Raw genomic sequence first — 17,719 nt, forward strand, 5'->3', positions numbered from 1 at the left:
TCCATAACCCACGGTCATGAAGCTTTATGCCTACATTGTCTTCTAAGAGTTTTATAGTTTTACCTCTTATCTTTAGCACTTTGATCCCTTGTGAGTTAATTTTTGTATATAATGTGAGATAGGGTCAAAATTCACTCTTATGCATGTGGATATTCAGTTGTCTCAGCACCATTTATTGAAAAGACTGTTCTTTTCCCATTGAATCATCTGGGAATCCTTGTCAAAAATCGATTGACTGTCTATAATTCTATTCCATTGATCTATATGTCTATCCTTATTCCAGTACTACACTATCTTTTTTTTTAGTAATGCACACACACCTACATACATAAATAAATGTATATTTATATAAACTTAGAGTAATTGCTTTTGATGATTAACTTTTTTTTTTTAATTTTTGTTTATTTTTTTTCCCCCAAAGCCCCAGTAGATAGTTGTATGTCGTAGCTGCACATCCTTCTAGTTGCTGTATGTGGGACCCAGCCTCAGCATGGCTGGAGAAGCAGTGCGTCAGTGCGCGCCCGGGATCTGAACCCCGGGCCGCCAGTAGCGGAGCGCGCGCACCCAACCGCTAAGCCACGGGGCCGGCCCCTGATGATTAACTTCTAATCAACATGTCAAATTCATATATTTATATATACTTATACAAAGCTTGAGGATTTGATTAAATAACTTTTAGACTTTTACTCTATTAGGTAAAATTAACAATTCCATTTATGTTAACGGGATTCCATCTGCCACTGTCACTAACAAGTACCAAATCTGTGTTCTTACTACATTTGACCAGTGATTTTGCACTTAGTGCTCGTGGGTTTAAGTATATTGTGATGGTAATATAAAAGGACCATTATCCAGTTTAATGTAGTCAAACCAAAATTCTCCAAGGTGGAATTGAAAAAAGAATCACCAGGAAAGAAGATACAGTTCATCCTCTTATCTCCAATTTTGTCCTGAGAGTCATCTTACTAGTTTTATTAATATATAATAAAATGCTAGAATTAGTGGGCTTTAATGTTTTATCACAGTGCACCTAGACAGAGGGTTAGAGATTAACAAAAGGAAATTAAATGTGAGAATAACAGGAAACTAGGCCTGATTTGAGATTCAGGCATCACAGACTTCACTCTGTTCTCTGTGCTCTGCCTTTCTGCCAGAAAATAAACTAGTAATCTGTCTTCTTTGCAAGTTAGATTCAATAGAAAAAAGTCTATTAAGAGATAAGAGATGACATCTATTCTAAACCAGCCTTTCCAGTCCCACAGATCTATAAGCCCTTAACCATAGAGAGGAAAACTTAAAAAACTCTTGAAACAGAAGGTTTTTATCTGGAAATTTGGTACAAACTTATTTGGCACCAAAACCTGACCTGTACTGATTAGAGGACATTTATAATCTTATTTGTCCCATGTAGTGTGGGTACTCATAGGTTTCACTACAGAAATATTGTTTGATAATGGGGTGGTACCCTGGGTTCCGCTCAGGGTGTTAAAAATGTATGGAATCTGCATGTTGTTCCTTTTTAAGATGTGAAAAAATTCTGATGGCAAAAATAATCTCTTCTGAGGGATTCAGGTAGAGATGATGGACTTGTGATTTCTTTTCTATGTGATTTGACAATAAATTTTTCAGTTTATTCCCCAGTTTTGAAAAGAGCCCTTCCCTTCCCCAAAGGAATGTCGCATCACATTTCAACTCACCTCCCTAGGACCATATTGCCAGCATGCATCACAGCAGGTCTAATATTGTCATAAGAAATATACAAAGACAGCAGCAGGAACAGTTTCTTTCTAAAGTACCTAATAATTCAAAATATGAGACTTTTCTTTGGCTTAAACAACAGAAATTAATTTTCTCACAGTCTGGAAGCTGGAATTCCTGGATCAAGGTGCTGGCTGATTCAGCTCCTGGTGAGAACTCTCTTCCTGGCTTGTAGATGTTGGTCTTCTCACTGTGTCCACACATGGCGGAGAGAGCTCTGGTGTCCCTTCCTCTTTTTAAAAGGGTACCAGCCCTAAAATTGGATTAGGGCCCCTCTTTTACGACCTTATTTAACCTTTATCACCTCCTCACAGGCCCTATCTCCAAATCCAGTCACATTAGGGGTTAGAGCTTCAACATATGAATTTTGTCTTGATTACTGTTCCTTTGCAGTAAGTTTGAAATTGGGAAGTGTGAGTCTTCCAACTTGGTTATTCATTTCAAGATTGTTTTGGCTATTCTGGGCCCCTTGAATTTTTATATGAATTTTAGGACCAGCTTGTCAATTTCTGCAAAAAGCCAGCTGGGCTTTTGATAGGGATTGCGTTGAATCTATAGATCAGTTTGGGGAGTATTGCCGTCTTAACGACATGCAGTCTTAGAGTCCATGGACACAGACGTCTTTCCATTTATTTAAGCCTTCTTTAATTTCTTTCAATGATGTAAAGTCTTCTGTTTCCAAGCCTTTTACTTCTTTTGTTAAATGTATTCATAAGTATTTTATTATTTTTGATGTATTATGCATAGAATTATTTTCTTAATTTCATTTTCAGATTGTTCATTGTAATTGCATGGAAATACAATTGATTTTTGTAAATTGACCTTGTATCCTGCTACCTTGCTGAACTCATTTATTAGTTCTAATAGTTTTTAATAGATTCATTAGGATTTCCTAAATACAAGATTATGTTGTCTGCAAATATATTTTTATTTCTTCCTTTCCAATATGATGGCTTTTATTTCATTTTTTTGCCTAATTACCCTGGCTTGAAGCTCCAGCACAATGTTAAATAGAAGCAGTGTGAGTAGACATCCTTGTCTTGTTCTTGATCCTAGGAGGAAAACATTCAGTCTTTCACCACTAAGTTTGATGCTAGCTATGAGTTTTTGTAGATGTCCTTTATCAGATTGAATTAGCTCCCTTCTGGTCCTAGTTGGTTGAGTGTTTTTATCTTGCAGGGGTGTGGCATTTTGTCAAATGCCTTTTCTCTGTCTATTGAGATCATCATATGCTTTTTGTCCTTAATGTGTCATATTACATTGATTAATTTTCATTTGTTGAACCAACCTTGCGTTCCTGGAATAAATCACACCTGGTCGTGGTATATAATCCTTTTTGTATGTTGCTGGATTTGGTTTGCTAGGATTTTCTATCGATATTCCTAAGGGTTACTGATCTGCAGTTTTCTTTTCTTGTGATATCTTTGTCTGGTTTGGGTATCAGGATAATACCGGCCTCAAAGAGTGAATTGGGAAGTTCTCCTGCATTTTGGAAAAGTTTGTGTAGAACTGGTATTAATTCTTCTTTAAATTTTATGTAGAATCACCAGTGAAGCCATCTGGGTCTGGGATTTTTTTTTTTGGTAGACAGTGTTTGATTACTAATTCAATATCTTCTTCTAGGTCTATTCAAATGTTCTATTTCTTTCTTAGTCAGTTATCTTCCTAGGAATTTGGCATATATCTAAGTTATCTAATTTGTTGTTATACAGTTATTCAAAGTATTCTCTTACAATCCTTTTATTTCTGTAAGGTTAGTAATTTCCTCTCTTTTGTTCCTTATTTTAGCAATTTGAGTCTTTTTTTTTTTTTTTCCCCTTGGACAGTGTAGCGAAGAGTTTGTCCATTTTGTTGATCTTTCCAAAGACCAATCTTTGGTTTTGCTGAATTTCTTTATTGTTTCTCTATTGTCTATTTATCTCCATCCTAATCCTTATCATTTTCTTCCTTTTCCTTGCTTTCAATTTTGTTTACCCTTATTTTTCCAGTGTTGTTGTTTTCCAGTGTTACTTGTCTTTTTTTCCATTAAGGTAGAAAGTTAGGTTATTGATTTGAGACCTTTTTTTAGTTTTTAATGTGGACATTGACAGCTATAAATTTCCCTCTAAGTTTTCACTGCATCCCATAGTTAAAGGATTTTGCTATGTTGTGTCTTCATTTTCATTCTTCTTAACATTCTTCCCAATTTCCCTTTTGATTTCTTCTCTGGCCATTGGTTATTTAAGAGTATATTGTTTAATTTCCACATATTTGTTGAATTTCTCAAATTTCTTTTTGTTATTGATTTCTAATTTCACTCTATTTTGATTGTAGAACATACTTTGTGTGATTTCAACACTTTTCAACTTATTGAAGCTTGTTTTATGGCCTAGCATATATATGATCTATCCTGGAGAATGAATGTTCTATGTGCACGTGAGAAGAATGTATATTCTGCTGTTGTTTGTTGGAGTCTTCTACAGAGTTTATTAGGTCTAGTGTGGTTTATATTGTTGTTCAAGTGCCCTTTCTTTGTTGGTCTTCTGACTAGTTCCATCCATTATTGAAAGTGGGGTATTGGAGTACTAGCCTATTATTGTTGAATTGTTACAATTTTCCCTTCAATTCTGTCAGTTGTTGCTTCATGTATTTTGGGGGTCTTGTCATGCTTATATGTTTATAATTATCTTCCTAATGAATTGATCCTTGTATCATTATTGCCTCTTAATATCAAACTTTACCACAGAACAGTTCTACCTTGCTGCCTTCAAATTGACGAGCTGGTAATTTGTCAATTTTAACTCCTTTCTGAGGCTTTATTTCACTATAGTTATGGCCAAAGTTCCATTCCCACTTCCTGAAGGAGGAACCAGATACACACAGAAGAAATACATGCCCAGGAGTGGCAGCAAAGGTGACAGTAGTGGCCACGTGGGAGTGACTAAGGGTACAACCCTTCATAAAACAACTGAGCAGTAGAAGGCAGAGTAGTTAAGTTATTCATACATCTGATTTCACTACTTGGATATTAGCTAGGAAGTGATTCAGAACAAAAACAAAAATGTTTAATGCAGGAGGATTTAGAGGGAGTAGGAAGCACCAGGAATCTGTCTCCTCACCTAGACAACAATTGTACTGGCAGAATCTGTTTGATGTAACTGTTTTGAAACTCTGGAGTCTATTGAAGACATTCAATTTCCAGGGGAAGGTTTGGGTGGTAAATTGCAGTTAATTTTGGTCAATTTCAGCTCTTAGGACAGTAGCAGCTCCCCATCCCCCAGCCCCAATGCCCTGGCAGGCAGGTGTGCATGTGTTCCTAGAGCAGCCTGCACACAACCTGCAGCAACCAGAGTGGGCAACAAGGACCTTGTCCTCCAGATACTGGGGATCTGAGCTCCTCTTGCTGATTGCTGCTGCTGAACCAAGAGGTGCAAGCAAAAGGTGAGTGGCCATTGTTGTTGCACCTCCCCCAATTGTTGCAAGCCCTTCCCCCTCTGGCTGAAGTGACTCACAGGGAATTTAAAGGGCTAGCACCCTTCCCTGTTCCCTTCATTTTTCTCTTTTTCCTCTTGGGAGCTAGACATTAAAGACCAGGACATTCAAAAACAACTGCATATATGAGCAAAATTAGAAAGCATACAGTCCCACAGAAAGACTCAGAAAAGACCTGAGAAGACCTTAAGTTTATACCTTAGGCTGATCCACAGCACAGAGACAGCCTACAAAAATCAAAACAAAACACAAAAACAGCAAACCTGATTTCCAGAGTTATCACATTATTAGATCCAAATGTCCATTTATCAACAAAAAAATCACAAGGCATATAAAAAGTAGGAACGTATGACCCATTCAAAGGAAAAAATAAATCAACAGAATCCGTTCCTGAAAAAGACTTAATGACAGATCTACTAGACAAAAACTTTAAAACAACTGTCTTAAAAATCCTCAAAGAACTAAAGGAAGATGTGGAGAAAGTCAAGAAAATGATGGATGAACAAAATAGAAATACAATAAAGAGACAGAAAAGCTAAAAAGAAACCAAAAAGAAATTCTGGAGCTGAAGAGTACAATAACTAAAATGAAAAATTCACTAGACAGATTCAAAGGCAAATTTGAGCAGGCAGAAGAAACAGTCAATGAACTTGAAGATAGGACAATGGAAATTATCGAGTCTGAGGAACAGAAAGAGAAAAGATTGAGGAAAAATGAACAAAGCCTAAGGGACCTGTGAGATACCCTCCAGCAGATGAACATAAATAAGCATTATGGGAGTCTGGAAAAGAGGAGAAAGAAAGACACAGAGAGAATATTTGAATAAACAATGGCTGAAAACTTCCCAAATTTGATGAAAGACGTAATTATAAACATCCAAGAAGCTCAATGAACTCTAAAGAGACCCACACCAAGACACATTATAATCAAACTTTCAAAAGCCAAAGATAAAGAATCTTGAAAGCAGCAAGGGAGAAGTGGCTCATCACATACAAGGGATCCTCAATATGATTGTAAGATTTCTCATGAGAAAGGCTGGAGGCCAGAAGGCAGTGGGCTGACATATTCAAAGTGCTAAAAGAAAAAAAACTGCATGTATGTGGTGGTAAAATTAAAAAAAAAAAACTGTCAAGCAAGAATTCTGGCAAAATTATCCTCCAAAAATGAGGGAGAAATTAAAATTCCCACATGAACAAAAGCTAAAGGAGTTCATTACCACCAGACCTGCCCTGCAAAAAATGCTCAAGGGAGTCCTGCAGGCTGAAATGAAAGGACACTAGACAGAAACTTGAAGCCATATGAAGAAATAAAGATCTCAAATACATGGGCAATTTTAAAAGCTAGCATTATTGTAACAATGGTTTGTAACTCCACTTTTTGTTTTCTACATGATTTAAGAGATTAATACATTTTAGAAAACAATTATTAGTCTAAAAGCTAATATTATTGTAACTTCAGTTTGTAACTCCCCACTTTGTTTTCTACATAATTTAAGACTAATGCATTTAAAAGAATTATTAGTTTGGGGCACAAATTGTATAAAGATGTAATTTTGTGACTTAACAATTGGAGGGGGACAGAGCTCTAAAGGAGCAGAGTTTTTGTATGTTATTGAAGTTAGGGTAGTATAAATTCAAATTAGTGTGTTGTAACCTTAACGTGTTAAATGTAATCCCCATGGTAACAACAAAGAAAATAGCTATGGAACATACACTAAAGGAAATAAGAAGAGTATTTAAATATTTCACTGCAAAAAAGGAACTAAACGCGAAAGAAGACTGCAATGCAGGAAATGAAGGACAAAAACACTATAAGGCATATAGAAAACAAATAGCAAAATGACAACAGTAAGTCCTTCATCAGTAATTACTTTAAATGTAAATGAATTATACTATCCAATCAAAAGACATACATTGGGGGCTGGCCCAGTGGCACAGCAGTTAAGTGCGTGCGCTCCGCTTCGCTGGCCCAGGGTCGCAGGTTCGGATCCCAGGTGCACACCAATGCACCACTTGTCAAGTCATGCTGTGGCAGCATCCCATATAAAGTAGAGGAAGATGGGCACGGATGTTAGCCCAGGGCCAATCTTCCTCAGCAAAAAAAAGAGGAGGATTGGCATCAGATGTTAGCTCAGGGCTGATCCTCCTCACCAAAAAAAAAAGACATAAATTGGCAGAATGGATAAAAACACATGATCCAACTATATGCTGTCTACAAGAAACTCACTTTAGATCCAAAGAAACAAATATATTGGGGGCCGGTCCGGTGGCATAGTGGTCAAGTTTGCTTGCTCCTCTTTGGCGGCCCAGGGCTTCATGGGTTTGGATCCCAGGAATAGACCTACACACCACTCATCAAGCCATGCTGTGGCGGTGACCCACAAAAAATAGAGGAAGATTGGCACAGATGTTAGCTCAGGGCGAATCTTCCTCAAGCAAAAAGAGGAAGACTGGCAACAGATGTTAGCTCAGGGCCACTCTTCTTCACCAAAAAAGAAAAATAAAACTACAGACCAATATCCCTTATGAACACTGATGCAAAAATTGTCAAGAAAATATTACCAAACCAAATCTAACAAAATATTAAAAGGATTATACATGATGACCAGGTGGGAGTTATCCTAGAATGCAAGAATGGTTCAACATATGAAAATTGATCAGTATAACAGACCACATCAACAAAATGAAGGAAAAAACCACATGGTCATCTCAATTGATGCAGAAAAAGCATTTGACCAAATTCAACACCATTTCATGATAAAAGCACTCAACAAACTAGGAATAGGAGGAAACTACCTCAACATTACAAAAAACATATATGAAATAACCCACAGCAAACATCACACTCAGTGGTGAAAGACTGAAAGTCTGTCCTCTAAGATCAGGAACAATACCAGGATGCCCACTTTTGTTACTTCTATTCAACTTAGTACTGGAAGTTCTAGCTAGAGCAATTAGGCAAGAAAAAGAAATAAAATAAAATAAAATAGCTGTACTCCATTCCAATACACTACCAAAGCTTCCAGCAATATCATTAATTATTGTTGTCATTTACCAAGTAAGTGTGGCTATCCATAGAGGAGAGTTGGTGAGGGAGGGATAAGGAGGAGGTACACTTGCAAGTAGTTTTAGGATGGCTTCTATCAAAAAAATAGAAAATACAAGTGTTGGTGAGGGTGTGGAGAAATTGTAACCCTTGTGCACTGTTGGTGGAAATGTAAAATGTTACAGACACTATGGAAAACAGTATGGTGGCTCATCAAAAAATTAAAAATAGAATTACCATATCATCCAGCAATTCCACTTCTGAGTATATATTCAAAAGAATTGAAAGCAGGGTCTTGAAGCAATATTTGTACACCCATGTTCATACCAGCATTATTTGCAATAGCTAATACATGGAAGCAACCCAAATGTCCATCAATAGATTAATGGATAAGCAAAATGTGGTATATGCATACAATGGAATATTATTCAGTCGTAAAAAGGAAGGAAATTCTGACATATGCTACAATATGGATGAACCTTGAGGCATTATGCTAAGTGAAATAAGCTAGTCACAAAAAGACACATACTGTTTGATTCCATTTATCTGTAGTACTTAATATAGTCAAGATCATAGAGACAGAAAGTAGAATGGTGGTTGTTAAGGGCTGGGGAGAAGGAGAAATGGGGAGTTATTGTTTAATGGGTATAGAGTTTCAATTTTACAAGATGAAAATTATGGAGATGGCTGGTGGTGATGGTTACACAAAATTCTGAATATATTTAATACCACTGAACTATATACTTAAAAATAGTTAAGATGGTAAATTTCGTTGTATGTATTTTACCACAAAAAATTTGGGGAAAAAATGTTTAACGCAGCAACGTCTGTGAAAGCCACATATTGGAAACAACCTAAATGCCAAATGCCCAACATTTTCAGACTACTTTATTGCTATAATTTCATAATGAAATAATAAACAACAAATGGAGTAGCCATCAAAATATAATTATGAAAACCATATAGAAAAATGGGGAAAATATGATAAAATATTATTAATATATTAATAGTTGCTAATTATAAAAACATATGTGCTAGGCACTGTTTTCATTTTGGTTGTTTTTAACATACATTAAATACATTATATACATTAAATCCTCACTACAGCACAGGACCTTAGGAGTTTTCTCCATCAGAAGAGAAAATCAAGACACAGGTTAAATGACTTTCACTAGATCAAGTAGCTAATTAGGGGCAAAGCAGGGATGCAAAATTGTTTGGTTCCAAAGCCCAGTTTATTTACTGCACTGCTAGTATATAAAACAAACTGTATGCATACGGTTATGAACTCCAAGATGAAGATAACATGCAAACATTAAATTGGCTGTGTTAAGAAAATAAGATTATGTAACTTCGTTACTCTTTTTGTAAAACATACTCATTGGGGAAAAAAATACAAATGAGCAAAAAGAAAATAAAAGTTAACTATCATCTCAGTCCCCCTAGATTTACCCACTGTTGCATTGTTTACTGTTGTCTCACCATATTTTCAAATTAAAATGTAATAAAATGAATGTACAGTACACATAATAATCCAAGGTAAACTGTGGAAAATTCACTTGAGATCTACTACAGGGGCATAATAAAGATTAACAAGTCTTAAAATTTTTAAATGTTAAATGGACCTCTATTAATAGCTGCTACCTATTAAGCATCTGTATACCAAATACTTTTCTGTTGGTGACTCCTACAGACAGTTCCAGCCTCCTCTCAGTTCTAATTTTTCCTTTATTCTACTAATAAGGAGGAATGCTAACACGAAGGAAGAGTAAGGGCATTAAGTGAATCACAGAACCCTTATGAATCTCTGTTTCTTTTCCATAAGTTTGGCACTAGGACAGTCCTGGATCTGCTCTTGCTTGGGAGATGTCACTTCTATGAGTTAGGGTAGGGTAACTGCTATAACAAACAACCCCAAGACCTTAGACTCGTAATAAGAGTTTATTTCTCATTTATTCAACAGTACAAAGTGGCTATGCCTAGTTGAGGGGCTGTCTTTTGATTTGAGACTGAGATACCTAGACTCACTAATCCTGTGAGTCTGCCATGCCCAGGAGCTCCAGTCAGATAGACAGGGTATGGAATGCCTATTTAGGAGCTAGATCTGGAAGCAACTTACATAATTTCTGCCTATGTTTCATTGGTGAGAAAGCAATCACACGAGCCCCACATGACCACAAGGGAAGCTGAGAAATGTAGTCTGGCAGCATGCCAAAAAGGAAAAGAAAACGAGGTTTGTTGAAGAGGTAGCAGCAGCAGTTACCACATATGCCCTAACGTTGCCTGAGGCAAGTGGATGGATTATGCTATGTTCTAGGATTTGGGATGAACAATTTCCTTTTGCTGATATGTTTTTCCTTAAATTTGCCTTTCTTCATCATCAGAGTTGTGAAAATAAGGTTAGAGGTAAAGAATGCTACTTACCTGTTCTGGTTGTAAGCCACTGTCTGGACAAACGCCCAGTTGGGTGAGCAGTTGCAGGATAGGTTGCGGACAGACCCAAGAAAAGACCCGGAGACGCGAACGAGACATATAGGTTTATCGGGAGTTACTTACAGGGAGGTCCAGCGGCGGCCGGCTGGACAGCAATGTGCACCCGCAACCGCGGGCAGGAAAGGCATTGCTTATATAGGGAGGGGACACAAAAGCTATATGCTTGCCAAGGGGCTGTCCCTGGTATGACCAGCGTTCCCGGGAACAGTAGCTCACGTCGAGAGGCTCTGTGTCCTTTTAAGACATGATGTTTTTTGAGTGAGATAAGGTAGGATTATGGCTGGCCAGGCTCTGGGTTGTTACAAATCCCAGCAGCTGGGCATCCTGCCCAGAAGGGAACCAGAAGGACACATGGTTGCAATGGGCTTGTGGGCTCTTGCTGAGCAAGCAAGGACCAGGCCCTACAGCCACTAAAATATATGAGTCCAAGCTGTAGGCTCACAGTACAAACCAAGCCAATCGGACTTCTTTCCTAGAATATCTAGATAGAGAGAAATAAATCAACTCTTTTTTATTCATTTTATTAGGAGCTACCAACAGGCATCCCGTGTCAAAGAGCCTGAGAAAATGAGGCTAAAACAGACAAAAGCGGACACAAGAGGAAAGCAAAGAATCCTGATACTGCTCAGTTTCTGAATGTGGTTGTGAAATAAAAGCAGAAAGCACTCGTTCTTTAGAAAAATAATAATTTTTAAAATATGAAATTCCTCTTTAAGAATGGAAGTTAGCTTCTTAACAGTAAAATATGTTAGCGAGATAGAAAGCCAAAAGAAAAAAACCTCAATGGGAGTCATGACTGAGGACGAAGTCATACAGAAGCATCTCCTAATTGATGGAGATGGCACTGGAGATGATCGAAGAATTAATCTGCTCGTGAAAAGTTTCATTAAATGGTGCAACTCTGGATCCCAGGAGGAAGGATACAGCCAGTACCAACGTACACTGAGCACACTGTCCCAAGGCGAGTTTTCAGTGGGCAAAACTTTGCTGGTATATGATATGAATCTCAGAGAAATGGAAAATTATGAAAAAATTTACAAAGAAATAGAATGCAGCACTGCCGGAGCACATGAAAAAATTGCTGAGTGCAAAAAGCAAATTCCTCCAGCAAAACAAATACGAAAAAATCGCCAAGAATATGATGCTTTGGCAAAAGTGATCCAGCATCATCCAGACAGGCATGAGACATTACAGGAACTAGAGGCTCCGGGAAAAGAATTAGAGCATCTTTCACATATTAAAGAAAGTGTTGAAGATAAGCTGGAATTAAGACAGAAACAGTTTCCTTTTCTTAGTACCGTCCATGAACTTCAGCAAACACTGGAAAATGATGAAAAACTCTCAGAGGTAGAAGAAGCTCAGGAAACAAGCATGGCAGCAGATCCTGAGCCATAGACAGGCTAATTGCTCACCATTCCCAAGAATATTGAAGTGGCAACATGATCTTAATGTGTTTAGAATTTGTAGTGCTTTGAGATATTTAAAGTTTTGGCAGTGAACCACTTTACTTTTAAATATTAATAATGCACAGTTCATTCATATTTCTCCACACAAAGGAAAATGACTTCAGTATGGATTTGTTTTTATTGAAATGCCTTTTTTTGTTGTGTGTGTGTGAAGAAGATCAGCCCTGAGCTAACATCCACGCCAATCCTCCTCTTTTTGCTGAGGAAGACTGGCCCTGGGCTAGCATCTGTGCCCGTCTTCCTCACTTTATATGGGACTCCGCCACAGCATGGCCTGACAAGCAGTGCATCCCTGCCAACCGGGGATTGAACCTGGGCCGCCAGCAGCGGAGTGCACGCACTTAACCGCTATGCCACAGGCTGGCCCCTTGAAATGCCTTTTTTTAATTCTTAAACTTAAAAGGTAGGAAGCAACATCCAAAAATGTTTAATAAGATGTTTTCAAGCCAGATATGTTTGTGCTCATTAGTATTCTAGGTAATTTTTAACTGGTAACATTAATTTGTTTACAAAATAAGTTGAAGATTGTGAGAAGCTGGTGTTTCTAGGATGTACATGAGAAAATGAGTCAGTTTCTAGAAATTATTACCACTTCTGTAAATGGAGTCCATGAATAGCCTTCAGGAGTGCTGTGAACTTGTATGTGCCAAATGTTTGTGGTGTATGCTTATTGTGAGAGACGTTCCATGATATTAAGAATCATTAGTATAAGAGGTAATTACAAAATGCAAAGTAAATCAATATGCATTACTCTCTCTTTAATACTTGAGCAATGTGGTTGTTAAATATTTTGTTGATATATTTTCTCTCCACTGTTTTGTTCTTTAGGAGCCATTTTCAATAGGAAAAAAATGTATTAATAAAGTGAAGAGTTGTTTGAGACAAAAAAAAAAAGAAAAAATCTCAAAGAAAATTCATTTTTGTTTTGACAACTTACTTTTCACAAGCTCCTTGCAATCAAGGAAGATAAAAATTCTCCTAGTGCAGGGCTGGCCCCGTGGCTTAGCGGGTAAGTGCGCGCGCTCCGCTGCTGGCGGCCAGGGTTCGATCCCGGGCGCGCACCCAACGCACCGCTTCCCCGGCCATGCTGAGGCCGCGTCCCACATACAGCAACTAGAAGAATGTGCAACTATAACGTACAACTATCTACTGGGGCTTTGGGGAAAAAAAAAACAGAGGAGGATTGGCAATAGATGTTAGCTCAGAGCCGGTCTTCCTCAGCAAAAAGAGGAGGACTAGCACGGATGTTAGCTCAGGGCTGATCATCCTCACAAAAAAAAAAAAAAAGGAAAAAAAAAGTTTGAAAAAATTCTCCTAGTGCAAATAAACTTGAGAGTGTACTTATCTGTTACACAAGTAAAGCCTTTAATTGATTTCATTGCTTCAAATGTTTGTGAAAAATTTTTTAGCTAAATTAGATGTCACAGAATAATAATTATTGTGAAAATTAGAGATGGTTTTAAATTGTATCTGTTTATGTAAATTATTCAACAGTAAGATTCCTAAGCTTTTTTAAATTTTATTTATTTATTTATTTTTTGTGTGTTTATTTTATTTATTTATTTTATTTATTTATTTTTTGTGTGTGTTGGTTGTGTGATGGTTGCATAACAGTGTGGATGTATTTAATGTCACTTAAAAATGGTTAAGGTGGTGAATTTTATGTTATGTATACTTGACCACAATAAAAAAATTTCTGTCCAGCCCTGTAGCCTCTTCTGTTAGGGATTACTCTCCAGGCTCACTCCCCAAATTGTCCTGTGTCCAGCTAAGAATTTGGAAGATTCTGCTTGCTTGAAACAGAGAATAAGGTTAACTGGATCTTGCACTTAGGATATTGTCATATTTGCCTCCAATGTATCTTTCCTGAAAGGTGTGGTTAGAACATCAAAAAGGGTAGAGGTGGGACTTCACTGCACTTACAGAACAGATGATATGACTATTTTTTTGCCTGCTTGTTTCCACAATTTATAGAAGGATTGTCTAAGACTTGCTTCATTGGTAGAGTGAGGTTGTGGGGGAATGTAACTAACCCTCACTCACCTGAAACTATTGATGGCTACCGTTGTCTACCAAAAACAAAAACGAAAAACCCTAATATTCCTGAAAATATTAGCACACTGAGCAAGATTATGTTCAGGTAAATTTCAAAAGAAGTGAAAACTCTAATTTCTGTAAGAGGCAAAACTTTGAAATTGGGAAGGTGATACATGCATGCTAGCCACTATGCTTTTGGGTATGTGTTCTATAAAGGGTAGAGGAGATTTAGAAATAAACACATGTACCTTGCTGTCGAAAGTTGTAGTAACTGGTGGTGAAAGCATTGTCCCAGCCTGACTTCAATGGGGCATAATTACCTCCTTGTGTTGTTTAGGTTAGGGTTAATGATTGCCATAGTTGCCATAGTTGAGGCCAGAATGCATAACATATTGGAAAGAAATTAATGTGGAGAAGTGATAGTAGCCACATTCATCCACAAGCAGAGCCATTGCCTAAGGGTATGACAAGATTATTTTCTGAGAGACTACCAGCAAGAATACAGAAATTAAAAAGAGTAAAAATTTGACAGAAGACCCAAAGTTGCAAAGTGAGGACATTAAGGTTTACACATGGTTCCAATTACAAAGTATAGAAAAATAATTTGCTCAGGATGAGGCAAAGTAGGATGAGTTTAGTTACTCAGAATATACCTAAAGGAGGAGACATTTTTCTGTTAATAGGGTATATTTAGGACATTTAGCAGTCCCTATTGTTTGGGAGACTGAGAAGAAAGTTAAATGAAACTAAGGGCCTCAAAACCAAGGCAGAAAACTTCAGCTAAACTATCCTGCCTTTTGATGCTTGCAGGAAGCACTGGCCCAAAGGCAATACTATTATAATTTTTTAACCAAAAAGATGGAAAAGCATTCCAGAAATGACACATAAAGAAACTAGGAATTCTGCTTTTATTTAGGATGAAGAAAACCACATGAGAACATTGCCCCCATCTTAAATCTAAACACCAAGAAAAAAAATCTACAAAATCATAGCTTTCCTTTGAACCCATTAGAGAGCTGTGGTTGCAAGATAATCAAGCAAACTGAATTTTAAATATTGACAACACCCTCTCAGGAGAAATGGGACTCTTGAACTGTTTCAGTTTGGGGAGAGCTGAGAAAAATGAGGTGGTCACCATAGAAGCAATGTAAGAAGTATATACAAATGGCCAATAAGTACGTGAAAAGATGCTCAACGTCATTAGCCATGAGGCAAATGCAAATCGAAATCACAATGAGACACCATTTCACACTAGGATGTATATAATAAATTCTTTTATGAAAATAACAAGTGTTGGGGGGATGCAGAGAGATCGAAACCCTCATATATTGCTGATGGGAAGAGAAATTGGTTCAGCCACTATGGAAAACAGTGCGATGGTTGCCCGAAAAGTTATACATAGTGTTATTATATGACTAATTCCATTCTTAATTGTATACTCAAAAGAATTCTTTTATTTTGGGGGAGGGGGGAGATTAGCCCTGAGCTAACATCTGTTGCCAATCTTCCTCTTTTTGCTAAGGAAGATTGGCCCCGAGCTAAAATCCATGCCCATCTTCCTCTATTTTATGTGGGACACCTGCCACAGCATGGCTTGATAAGCAGTGTGTAGGTCCATGCCCGGGATCTTAACCTGCAAACCCTGGACCGCCAAAGCGGAGTGTGCAATCTCAACCACTATGCCACCAACCGGCCCCCTCAAAAGAATTTTTGAAAGAAAGATATTGAAACAAAAACTTGTACATGAATGTTCATAGCAACTAAAAGGTAGAAACAACCCAAATTTCCATCAACTGGTGAATAGATAAACAAAATGTGGTATATCTATACAATGGAATACTATTCAGCCATAAAATGAAATGAAATACTGATACATTCTCCAACAAGAGGCCACATATTGTGTGATTCCATTTACGTGAAGTGTCCAGAGCAGGCAAATTCATAGAGACAGAAAGCAGATTAGTAGTTGCCAGGGGCTGGGGGGAAAGGAAAATAGAGAGTGACTGCTACTGGATATGGGATTTGGCTAATGGGTATGGGGTTTCTTCTTAGAGAGATGAAAATATTCTGGCATTAGAGAGTGGTGAAAGTAGCACAACCTTCTGAATATACTAAAGCCTACCTAATTGTACACTTTAAAAGGATGAATTTTATGGCATGTGACTATATCTAAAAAAATCCCACTCCAAAATATCGGTAATTAAATAAAATGTAAATGAATTAAATATTCAAATCACAGAGCTAAAATTGTCAGACTGATTAAAAAACAAAATGTAACCATCCAAGAAATTTTTGATGGGAATTTTTCAAAATCTAGACATCTATCTCTAAGATACTGATATGAACTACTAACTCAAGCTCAACAAAAATAGGAGAGGAGGAATTCCAGTTGCAAAGCAGGCAGATTCTATTATGTATCAACATAAACATGGTTAACTACAATATTTAATATTGCTGCTATATAAGAGATTTAAATTTCAACTGTCATAGCTTTTATATACCTGGTCTTGGAGTTATGTTTTGCTCTAACATATGCTTAACTTTTTCAATTTGGTTTTATTGTTTCATTACTAATTTTATAAATATTATCGTATAATATATGCAGAGCATGATAATTAAAGAAATAACCATTATTTTCTAGATTTTTTTATAATTACACTGCAAATTTTGCCTTTGCTCCAAGAATTGATTCTCAGGGAGAGGTGAGTGGCTATGATCTGAGCTAAGTCTTACAAGAGCTGCATGAAAATTAGCCAGGGGAGGTACGTACTCACAGAAAAGGAAAACATGTTCCTCACAGAAAGAACAGTAAATACACAAGAGAGAAGTCAGAGTTCATAACATATTTGAGGAACTTCAAATAGCTTAGCTTGACTAGAGAAGAGCAAGGGAAAGTATTGAATAATCTAGGCTATAAAAGAAGTAATTAAAAATTTTTGATCAAGAGGTTGAGATGGTTAGATCTGTGTTTTTCAAATAAATCTAGCAGCGACGTACAGTGTGGTTTGGGTGAGTCTATAGGATAGGACATTTGTTTAAAAGGCTGTTGTAGCAATTTGGCAAAAGATGATAAGGACTGGGCACAATGCATGTTCATTCATTGTTCTGATGTGATCCAGTTTTCTTTTTTTTCTCTCTCTCTCGCTGACTTCAAACCAAGGTTTCACCTACAAAATTTTCTGGTCTTTATATCTTAATCTCTGAAGGAAGAGTAGAGACGCTGGCTTATATCACCTAATTGTTCTAGGTCTCAATTTTCTCATTTGTAAAATTATAGACAGTTTCCAAGATCCTTCCCACTTTAATGTTCTGTGGAAGTACATTGCCTCCAGTGGAGAACATTAACAACAGCTGTTATTAAGACAATATAAATCCTTAGGTATCCTTATCCTTACCGGAAAAAGTTTAAAAACAGAGGATTAGAGACGTAGTTATAGTTGTGAACCAAT

The 17,719-nt window shown here is 37.1% G+C and overlaps 1 protein-coding gene across 1 annotated transcript; it reads left to right on the plus strand.

Annotated features, from left to right (window-relative positions):
• The first annotated feature begins 11,485 nt into the window (after nt 1-11,485).
• On the plus strand, nt 11,486-12,467 carry LOC131421770 (THO complex subunit 7 homolog). Its single transcript, XM_058568588.1, has one exon. The coding sequence runs from the start codon at nt 11,551-11,553 to the stop codon at nt 12,160-12,162; it is 612 nt and encodes a 203-aa protein (XP_058424571.1). The 5' UTR covers nt 11,486-11,550; the 3' UTR covers nt 12,163-12,467.
• Nucleotides 12,468-17,719: the final 5,252 nt, after the last annotated feature.

The sequence above is a fragment of the Diceros bicornis genome, chromosome 3 (assembly GCF_020826845.1).
Source record: "Diceros bicornis minor isolate mBicDic1 chromosome 3, mDicBic1.mat.cur, whole genome shotgun sequence".
NCBI classification, from domain to species: domain Eukaryota; kingdom Metazoa; phylum Chordata; class Mammalia; order Perissodactyla; family Rhinocerotidae; genus Diceros; species Diceros bicornis.

Excerpts from the sequence above, each read along its gene's own strand:
- LOC131421770 (XM_058568588.1), top strand. The coding sequence starts at position 11,551 with ATGGGAGTCATGACTGAGGACGAAGTCATACAGAAGCATCTCCTAATT.